Consider the following 11,538-nt stretch of genomic DNA (forward strand, 5'->3'; position numbering starts at 1 on the left):
GAGACTGATGATTCTCAGTGCACACAGGGAGCATCACAAGCATGGAGGAGTGAAATACAGTTGGGCCGAGTATGGGCGAGCAGCAGCCCACAGTAGTGCAGTGGATTTGGGCGAGCACTCCTACTCCTCCATGCTCCACAGAAGGGGAAATAAAAACTTTCCCTGCCATGTCTTCAGCGTCCCCCAGTGGTCCCTTTAAGGACAGCCATTTAGGTTACCAAGTTTTTCATGCGTTTTGCAGAAAGGTCCTGAAACATGAGAATATCTAAAATGTTGCTGCCCGTATCCTAACTCGCACCAAGTCCCACTCACCCATCACCCCTGTGCTCACTGACCTACATTGGCCGCTGGTCCACCAATGCCGCAAATATAAAATTCTCGATCTCGTGTTCAAATCCATTCATGACCTCCACCCTCCTTATCTCTGTAACCTCCTCCGAGAACTCTGCGTTCCTCCAACTCTGGCTGCTTATACTTCTTGCACTCCCTTCGCCCCACCATTGCCAGCCGTACTTTCAGCCATCTTGGCCCTAAGCTCTGGAATTCATTTCCTAATACTCTCCACATCTCAACCTGTCTCTCCTCTAAGACGCTCCTTAAAACCTATTTCCTTGAGTCACCTCTCCTAATAGCTCCTTTTAGTCCAATGTCATGTTTTGTGTGATTACACTTCTACGAAGCACCTTGGTATGTTTTCCTACATTTAAAGGTGTCATATCAATACAAATTATTATATTTATAGCAATAGTTGAATGTAGAGTCTCTGAAATTAAGTGTAATGATCTGTGTGATCAGGTGACCCCTTTCATTGCAGGAGCTGCAAGTGTATGAAGGCAATGTGGATTTCCTAATACCTGAATACCGCTGCATTTTAGAGGAAGCTGATAATCTACTGGAAGAGTATAAGAAACAGCCTGCTCACTTGGAGAGATTGTATGGCAAGTACTGTAAATGGAGAGAAGGAACACTGTGAATAGTTGAAAACATACAATTATGCTGATAGATGTCTTTTCCAAGTGCACATTACACAGCACAACCTCTGACCTGTTCCATTAATTCCAGTTCCTCCGCTCCCTCTAAAAGCAACCATGCTTTCTAAGCTTCAGTATGGCTTGCACAGTTAATACTTCTGAAATTATTCTTAATGGGATTGTATGTTCCAGCTGAAACATTCTCTGGTACATCAAAGAAGCTTAAAGCTCCTTTGGCAGCAAACCTGCACACCAAATTATCTCCTATAAAGGTGGCGACATTGGTGGGGTATGGTCCCACAGGTGAAGTCATCCTCCAGTACCTCTAAATATTAAATCAACAACAACAAATTGCATTTATATAGCACCTTTTAACGTAGTAAAACATCCCAAGGCGCTTCACGGATCGATTATCAGATAAATATTTGACTCTGAGCCACATAAGGAGCTATTAGGACAGATGACGAAAAGCTTGGACAAAGAGTGAGGTTATAAGGAGCGTCCTAAAATAGGAAAGAGAGCTAGAGAGGCGGAGAGGTTTAGGGAGGGAATTCCAGAGCTTGGAGCCTAAGCAGCTGCAGGCACGGCCACCAATGGTGGAGCGATTAAAATTGGGATGCACAAGAGGCCAGAATTGGAAGAGCTTAGAGATCTCGAAGGCTTGTAGGACTGGAGGAAGCTACAGAGATAGGGAGGGGCGAAGTCATGGAGGGATTTGAAAACTAAGGTAAGAATTTTAAAATTGAGGTGTTGCTGGACCGGGGGCCAATGTAGGTGAGCGAGCACAGGGGTGATGGGTGAACGGGACTTGGTGCGGGTTAGGTTAGGAGAGCAGCGTTTGGGATGAGCTCAAGTATGTAGGCTGGAAGGTAAGAGGTCAGTCAGGAAAGCATTGGAATAGTCAAGTCTAGAGGTAACAAAGGCATGGACAAGGGTTTCAGCAGCAGATGGGCTGAGGCAGAGTTGGGCGGTGTTACGGAGGTGGAAGTCGGCAATCGTGGTGCTGGAGCGTATATGTGGTCGGAAGCTCATCTCGGTGTCAAATACGAACAGTCTGGTTTCAGCCTCACAGTTGCCAGGGAGAGGGCTGGAGTCAGTGGCTAGGGAACGGAGTTTGTGACGGGCACTGAAGAACATAAGAAATAGGAGCAGGAGTAGGCCATTTGGCTCTTTGAGCCTGCTCTGTCATTCAGTAAGATCATGGCTGATCTTCAACCTCATCTCCACTTTCCTGCACTATCCCCAATCCCTTGATTCCCTTAATATTCAAAAATTTATCGATCTCTGTCAATATACGTAACGACTGAGCCTCCACAGCCCTCTGAGGTAGAGAATCCCAAAGATTCACCATCTTCTTAGTGAAGAAATTTCTCCTCATCTCAGTCCCTTAATCTGAGACTGTGACCCCTGGTTCTAGACTCCCCATCCAGCGGAAACATCTTCCCTGCATCGACCCTGTCAAGCCCTGTAGAATTTTGTATGTTTCAATAAGATCACCTCTCATTCTTCCAAACTAGAGAATTTCAGCCCAGTCTACTCAATCTCTCCTCATAGGACAATCCCCCCATCCCAGGAACCAGTCTGGTAAACCTTTGTTGCACTCCCTCTATGGCAAGTATATCCTTCCTTAGGTAAGGAGACCAAAACTGTACACAATACTCCAGGTGTGGTCTCACCAGGGCCCTATATAATTGCAGTAAAACGTCTTAACTCTTATACTCAAATCCTCTTGTAATGAAGGCCAACTTACCATTTGCTTTCCAAATTGCTTGCTGTACCTGCATGTTAGCTTTCAGTGATTCGTGTACAAGGACATCCAGGTCCCTCTGAACACCAACATTTCCCAATCTCTCACCACTTAATAAATACTCTGCTTTTCTATTTTTCTGACCAAAGTGGATAACTTCACATTTCTCCACATTATATTCCAATTGCCATGTTCTTGCCCACTCACTTAACCTGTCTATATCCCCTTGAAGTCTCCTTGCATCCTCCTCACAACTTACATTTCCACCCAGCTTTGTATCATCAGCAAACTTGGATATATTACATTTGGTCCCCTCATCCAAATCATTAATGTAGATTGTGAATAGCTGAGGCCCAAGCACTGATCCTTGTGTTACCCCACTAGTTACAGCCTGCCAACCCGAAAATGACCCGTTTATTCCTACTCACTGTTTTCTGTCCATTAACCAATCCTCAATCCATGCTAGTATATTACCCCCAATCCCATGAGCTCTAATTTTGTTTAATAACCTCTCGTGTGGCACCTTATCGAATGCCTTCTGAAAATCCAAATACACCACATCCACTGGTTCCCCCTTTTCTACTCTGCTACTTACAACCTCAAAAAACTCTTAACAGATTTGTCAAACACGATCTCCCTTTCATAAACTCGTGTTGACTCTGCCTATTCCTATTATTATTTTCTAAGTGCCCTATTACCACATCCTTAATAATAGATTCTAGCATTTTCCCTATTACTGATGTCGGGCTAACTGGTCTGTAGTTCCCCGTTTTCTCTCTCCCTCCTTTCTTAAATAGTGAGGTTACATTTGCTACTTCCCAATCCGCAGGAACTGTTCCAGAATCTATGGAATTAGGAAAATGACAACCAATGCATCCACTATCTCTATAGCCACCCCTTTCAAAACCATAGGATGTAGGCCATCAGGTCCTGGGAATATATATTGGATTTCAGTCCCATTAATTTCTCCAGTACTACTTATTTACTATTACTAATTTCTTTCAGTTCCTTATTCTCGCTAGAGCCTTGGTTTTCCACTATTTTGGGGAAGTTTTTTGCGTCTTCTTCCGTGAAGACAGACACAAAGTATTTGTTTAATTTCTCTGCCATTTCCTTATTCCTCATTATAATTTCTCCTGTCTCAGCCTGTAAGGGACCCACATTTACTTTCGCTAATCTTTTCTTTTTTACATACGTATAGAAGCTTTTACAGTCTGTTTTTATGTCATATTCTATTTTCCCTTTCTTTATCAATTTCTTGGTCCTCCTTTGCCGAATTCTAAAATCCTCCCAATCCTCAGGCTTACTGTTCGTTTTGGCAACATTATAAGCCGCTTCCTTTGATCTAATACAATCTTTAACTTGTCCTCTTGTTAGCCATGGTTGGACCACTTTTCCTGTGGGGTTTTTGTGCCTTAAAGGAATGTATATTTGTTGTAAATTAAGTATTCTTTAAATGCGAGCCATTGCATATCTACCATCATACCTTTTAATGTAGTTTCCCAATCTACCTTGGCCAATTCGCCCCTCATACCTACGTAGTTTGCTTTGTTTAGATTTAAGACCCTAATTTCAGATTTAACTAAATCACTTACAAACTGAATATAAAATTCTATCATATTATGGTCACTCTTCCCTAAAGACCCCTTTACTAAAAGTTTATTAATTAACCCTTTCTCATTACACAATACTAGATCTAAAATAGCCTGTTCCCTCGTTGGTTCCTCAACATAACTAACGAGAAAACTATCTTGCATACATTCCATGAATTCGTCCTCCACACTATTTACTGCAAATTTAGTTTGCCCAGTCTATGTAGATTAAAGTTCCCCATGATTACTGTATTACCCTTGTTACATGTGCCTCTAATCCTGATTTATACTCTGCCCTACATTACAAATACTGTTTGGGGGGCCTATAAACAACTCCCACCAATTTTTCTGCCCCTTGCTGTTTCTTAGCTCCACCCAAACTGATTCTACTTCTTGATTTTCGGAGCTAAGATCCTTTCTCTCTACTATCTTTATCCCATCCTTTATTATCAGGGCTACCCCTCCTCCTTTTCCATTTTGCCTATCTCTTCTAAAAGTTAAGTATCCTGGAATATTTAGTTCCCAACCTTGGCCACTTTGCAACCACGTCTCCGTTATGGCTATTAGATCAAACCTGTTCATTTCTATCTGCGCTATTAATTCATCTATTTTATTGCGAATACTTCACACATTCATATATAGTGCCTTTAGCTTTGACTTATTTCTATTTTTCCCTGATGTCACCTTAGTCACTGATGCCTTATTACCTTTGTTACTCTCTGTCCCTTCCTGACCCACTCTGCTTATTTTTACCCAAAACGCTACTCTGCTCTAGAGCCTTGACATTTCTCTCGCTGCTTTTAAATTTACTTTTTCCTGAATCTCCTGCCCCCCCCCCCCCCACCTTCATTAGTTTAAAGCCCTGTCTACTGTCCTAGTTATTCGGTTTGCCAGGACACTGGTTAAGTGGAGCCATCCCAACGGAACAGCTCCCTCTTTCGCCAATACTGGTGCCAGTGCCCCATGAAGCAAAACCCCTTCCTCCCACACCACTCTTTGAGCCACGCATTTAAACCTCTGATCTGTTTGTCCCTATGCCAATTTGCGCGTGGCTCAGTTAACAATCCAGAGATTATTACCTTTTTGAGGTTCTGCGAAGACAATGGCTTCAGTCTTCCCAATACTTAGCTGGAGGAAATTTCTGACAAGTTGCGTGACAATTCGGAAACAGTGGAGGGGTTGAGCGAGGTGGTGGTGAGGTAGAGCTGGGTGTCATCAGCGTATGTATGGAACCTGATGTTGTGTTTACGGATGAAGTCGCTAAGGGCCAGCATGTAGATGAGAAATAGAAGTGGGCCAAGGATAGATCCCTGGAGGACTGCAGAAATAACAGACATAACAGTAGGAAGTGAAGACATTGCAGGTGACTCTCTGGCTACAACTGGATGAAACCAGGTGAGGGCATTCCCACCCAGCTGGACGACGGAGAAGAGGCGTTGGAGGATGATGTTCTGGTGAACCATGTCAAAAGCTGCAGACAGGTCGAGAAGGATGAGGAGGGATAGTTTACCAGGCCACTATCACATAGGATATCATTATGACTTTGATAAGGGCCGTTTCAGTACTGTGGCAGGTGCAGAAAGCCGATTAGAGTGATTCAAGCATGGAGTTGCGGGAAAGATAGGCACAGATTTGGGAGGCGACAACACGTTCAAGGACTCTAAGTCATTATTAAATGTTTGAAAATTGTGCTTAAACTGTGGTGTTTGTGGTGTCTCTCTAGCTCAGGGTATCGCAATTGTAGTGAAAATGTCGTTGGTTGTGGATGAACACAGTTTAACCCACATCCAAGGAAAACCTGATAACTCATACAAGATGTCAGGGGAAGAAAATCTAGCCCAAACACGAAGTCTGCCTTATGACTGGAATGAACTGGATAATCAACATTCTCTGTTGTGTATGCTGTTTATACAACAAGTAGTAAAGTAATTTTAATTTTTAAATAATTGAGTTAATTTTTTATTTCCTTCTCTTTTATCTCTTCCTCCTTAAGGGTGTGGCTGGGGTACAATTCCAGAGGAATCACAGGATCTGTAGTACTTCACTAAAGTGGTCATTCTTCATGTATGAGCTCAGACAATTTGTATCAATAGGCAGTTTCACTGGAAGGCATCACAACTGAACCCGATTGTGGCCTCAGCTTACATCCACACACACCCATTTATAATCGGGAAACCGAATAATGAGGAGGAGCTAGAACCTTGGTCAATTCTTTTGAACCAATATCACTAAAAAGATAATCTGCTCCTTATCACATTGCTGATTGTAGGAGCTTGCTGTGCGCAAAATGGCTGCTGCGTTTCCTACATTACGACAATGACTATACTTCAATAGTACTTCATTGGTTGTAAAGCGATTTGGGACGTCCTGAGGTTGTGAAAGGCGCTAAATAAATGCAAGTCTTTTTTCTTTTCCCTAGCCTGAGGATATTGAGGCCAATTGTAATCATGCACTGCCACCCCACTGAGATCCAGTTAACTTAGCAGAAACAATGTGGCCTTCCTGATCTAAATGGGTCACCACCACACCAAGCAGTTTATTTGTCCTTTGAGCCACAAGTAGACACTTTAAATTCCCTGTCTTGCAGGACACCTGAGGAAAATGAAATAGACATGGGGATACAATAAAAATAAAAAGATTATGCAATATTTTCGGGTCGATAATGAGAGGACACAGATTTAAGGAACCAGAGGCGACATGAGGAAAAACTTTTTTATGCAACGAGTGGTTAGGATTTGGAATGCACTGCCTGATCGGGTGGTGGATACAGATTCAATAGTAGCCTTCAAAAAGGGAATTGGATAAATACTTGAAGGAGAAAAAATTGCAGGGATATGGGGAAAGAGCGGGGGAGTGGGACTAACTGGATTGCTCTTCAAAAAAGCCGGCGTAGACTTGATGGGCTGAATGGCCTCCTATGCTCTACTATTTCTATGATGCTCGGCTTCTCTTTGTTAAAGCGTAAGAGAAATGTGTAGGACTTGAACAGTAAAGTGTGAGGTGCACCTTTATGTTTATACTAATTCTCCTTTTTTTTCCTCATATAGGCATGATAACTGACCTCTTCATAGATAAATTCAAATTCAAGGGCACCAACGTGAAAACCAAGGTTCCTCTTTTGCTGGAGATTTTAGATAATTATGACCCTAAAACTCTCGTGGCATTCTTTGATTCAGCCTAGAGAAACTACTCAAAGCCAATTGAAAAGCAAATATAAAGTTCCTGACCAGGTGCTATTTTATAATAGTGAACTACTATGATTGGAAGCAGTTCACTAATAATGGAACAGGCATTCAATTTTATTGAAGGCAAGAATAAACAGGAACTGATCATGATACTGTAAAGGTATTTTAGGGATGAATTTCTTTCACTCGTCCGCCATAACTTCGGCAGAAGATCTGTGGAAACCCTGGAGAAATGGTATAAACAGTTTTTACGCTGCTTCTCTAGGTTTCCATGGATCTTTCCCCAAATTTATGGCAAATGAGTGGACGAACCCTTGTGGAAATTCACCCCTCAGTATCTTGCAAATACGCAGTGTGATATAATACGATGTAAATATGTGCTTGCCTTTTTTTTGAAATGGTAATTGAGAAATATTTTCAAAACCCCTTTTGTCAGAGTTTGAGAGTGATGGTTAAAAACACCATTCTTTTGAGGTTACCCAAAATGGATGTTCCACCCATTTCCCAACCTTTCTTCACCTATACACATGCCTTGAATGTAGATTGGTGGGTTCAGGCAACACCTATTTGGACTTTTGCGAAAACTGCATTCTAAGTCCAAACATCAGTTTTGAAATATTCCTTGGGAGAATCCAGCAAGGCTGGGATTCAGTTTGATTTCAGAAATGAATTATGTCAGTCTTTCTCCCACCTGATTTTTCACAATTTACTTATTTATATATATGTTTGCAACTCGTATTAAAAGTATATTGTTTATATGTCTTTTTTCCTCTTTCTTTGAAATGTAATAATGGGCACAGTGTGATTTTTTCCTAATCTTCCTTTGGAGCAGCACTATTGTTTATACCTGTCATCTCTCCAAATGTAAAATAACTCTGATATAGACCAGCGGCCCATATACTTTGTAGGCTAAAGTGTTAACCCCTGGAGTCTTTCAAGTGTATTGCCATTTGAGAGCGCTAACATGTACACTAATTTGAGACATACTCAATTTTTGACGTACTGGGGTATGTAGATGTGGAATCACTCATTAATATCATGTACATATAATACAATAATCTTGTAGTCAATATTGTATAATACTTGTAGGAATATACTGAACAGTACAATTCCCTATATGCATTGTTACTATAGTAACATTAGTTGTTGCAAACCTTTTCAACGTTAACGTATGTTCCTGTCCTCAAAGTTTCTATTAAACTCCCAGCACTGAAATCTTACCAGCTAACTTCATGTACTAAAGTATGTGTAACAGCGATGGCTGTCTTTTCGGGGCAAATACAATCTGTCATGGCCTCTCGGATTACATTATATGTAGGCAATTGTTTGCTGAACTATTTTTAAACTGTAGTGTATGTAGGGTTGCAAAATTCTGGGAATTTTTAAGAGGAAACTTTCCATGGGAATTTTTGGGAATTTTGAGTTTTTTTGCACACTGATGGTTTTTGTCTCTGACCCTTATATTATCTTTGTCGTCAAAATAGACATACTGTTCCATACAAATAAAAACAGGCTTTCAAAACTTTATTTAGGTTATAATTTTGAACTTTATTGAACCCCCACAAAAAAGACCCATCTAAAATAAAATAAAAAGAGCGTCAGCTTATTTAGCCTGTAATTTGTCCTTATTTTGTCCCTTTGAGTCTACTACTCATGAGTCTTCTGAGTCTTCTACTCCTCATTGCTCCTCCTGATTCTCTGACTCTGGCTCTGACGTGTCCATTTCCTCCTCTGTGTCAGTGTCTAGCTGTGTGGTGGACACTTCTGCATCTGGCTCAATAAGTTGTAGGTTCGCCCGGATAGCCACCAGTTTCTCCACTCTCTTGTTAGTCAGCCTGTTGCGCACCTTTGTATGCGTATTCCCAAAAAGTGACCAGTTTCGTTCAGAGGCCGCTGATGAAGGTGGGATTTGGAGTATCACCGATGCAATAGGTGACAGGGCCTCAGATGCACAAAGCCCCTTCCACCAGGTATGTGCACTGATATGCTTGCATGATTCCCATATCCCATCCCCATTCCAAAGACCTTGCTTGGTAGAGAACTTTGCCAGACTTCCCAGAACTTTGCCCACATCCAGATTGAGATGGTGTGAGAGGGTAGAAATCACACTGTAAGCGCTGTTGATCTGTTCTCCAGAAAGTATTGGTCTCCCAACATGCTTTGGGTCCAGCATGTATGCTGCAGCATGAATCGGCTTGACACAAAATTCTTGACGCGTCTGTATGAATTGAACAATTGCCTTCTCCTCTGCTTTGAGCAGCAGGGATATGGGTAGGGCAATGCTGATTTGTTCTTTTAAATCAGTAAAAAGCCTGAGAACATCTGACAAGACAGCGTCATCTCCTTCAATCTGAGCAATTGCAGATGCTACTGGTGAGAGTAGTTTAAGGCTGCTAACCACTCTCCCAAAACACATCATCCAGCAGTCCTTGAGCAGGTTAAGCCCATGAGCTGCGCACCCAATAGACGTAATATGAGGGTAGGCCTCCTCCACTTGAGCCCAAGCAGCCTTCATATTCGCAGCATTGTCAGTAACTACTGCAAAGACCTTTTGTGATCCAAGATCGTTGGATAAATACTGCTGCATCTTTGTGGCATTCTTTACATATGGCTTTCTACAGTGTTTGCACATGTACACAGTCTTTCCATCTTTAATGCCTGGGGTAAAATGCTTCCACACATCCGACGGTAAACGTGGCATTGTTCTATGCAGAGAAATAAAGGGCATTCATCTCCGTGTCGAACTGCGGTCGATCAGCACGATTGCAACAGGGTGAGTACATTTTTGCTGATGCTCCATGTGATGGAAGCATGACCTGTACACACACGACTCTACATCACCAATAGTGTATTATTTTGTATATTTTAAATTGAAGGACAACAGAGTTCAACAAGTAACTGGTTTATTTGGTATAAAGTCTGATTTACTTACTGCATCATCACAACATCAGCAGAAAACAAAATGACTTCCCTCAGGACCCCTAACCTGGATCTTAAAAAAACTATAACAGTCTTACAGATGCCTGCAGGCCAATCACAATTCGATATGCAAATATTACAAATAGAGGGAGCTAATCGCTCATCCACTCATCCAACCAATCAGGACATATTTGTTCACAGTCACACACAAAACTTGTAATTATTAAAACAAGCCAAGTTAAGAAATTCCTTAATAATTAAGATTCCATCTCTGTTAGTAATTTTAAGAGAGGACCTGTGGGGGAAAAAAAAAGAAATACAAAAAAAACAATATTATGCTAGCATGTGCTTTTTGGGGCAAAATTCCCAAGCTAAACTTCCCGTGGAAAATTTCCGGAAATTTACCGGAAATTTACCAGAAACTTTCCACCCCTTTGCAACCCTAAGTGTATGTACCTTTAAGAGCCCCCTGTGTACTGTAATGCCGGTAATGGCCACTCGGGCTATATAAGCCTGTGTATTGTGTTGTATCAGTTAGTTCCCCTCCAGACTTTGTTCAGTAAACACCTGTGAAACCAACTCCTGTCTTCAGTGTCTCTATTAACACACGGACACAACATAAACGACTGTTCTTTCATTTCACTGCTTCTAGTCATTGATGCAGTGATTGTGTTGTAAATAGGATAGATTGTAAATATGGTGGTGTTGAAAATATCATTAATATTAAATTGTAATACAGTCATCAAATCTCATTACAGCATTTTCTTGTTTGGTCACACCTTTCTGTTGAAAACCTGACAGAAAAATTGATGCAAGAATGTAAGAAAATATAGATTAAGAAAATACCATTTGATTGAATAGTGTCACCAAATTACTGCAAGTGCTACATATTGCTATGATCTGGCAGCAAAGAGGCTATTTGTAAAGAAGATCATTTTAATCACATGCGTTTGCTTCTGTCTAGATGGTCCAATGTTTGAGTGGAGTGTCCAGAAGTTTCTAGAGTATAAACAGGATATTAAAAATAAATCATATTTGCACTTCTCTTGTCAGCGATGTAGAAGTACTGGTTAATGACGTTTTCAAAGTAACATCACCATCGTCCAATAACTCAGGGGTTCTCA

The 11,538-nt window shown here is 41.3% G+C and overlaps 1 protein-coding gene across 3 annotated transcripts in view; it reads left to right on the top strand.

Moving 5' to 3' along the window:
- The window catches only part of bbs7 (Bardet-Biedl syndrome 7), a 73,884-nt gene extending 65,631 nt beyond the window's left edge, over positions 1–8,253 (top strand). For all 3 annotated transcript variants that reach the window (XM_086009836.1, XM_086009826.1, XM_086009845.1), the window contains 2 exons: positions 815–938; positions 7,358–8,253. In XM_086009836.1, the coding sequence (XP_085865962.1) occupies positions 815–938; positions 7,358–7,491 (258 nt within the window). In that variant the 3' untranslated portion in view covers positions 7,492–8,253. The remainder of the gene's footprint in view (positions 1–814; positions 939–7,357) is intronic.
- Positions 8,254–11,538: the final 3,285 nt, after the last annotated feature.

The sequence above is a fragment of the Somniosus microcephalus genome, chromosome 2 (genome assembly GCF_052327205.1).
Source record: "Somniosus microcephalus isolate GS21.2 chromosome 2, FLI_Smic_1.0, whole genome shotgun sequence".
NCBI lineage: Eukaryota > Metazoa > Chordata > Chondrichthyes > Squaliformes > Somniosidae > Somniosus > Somniosus microcephalus.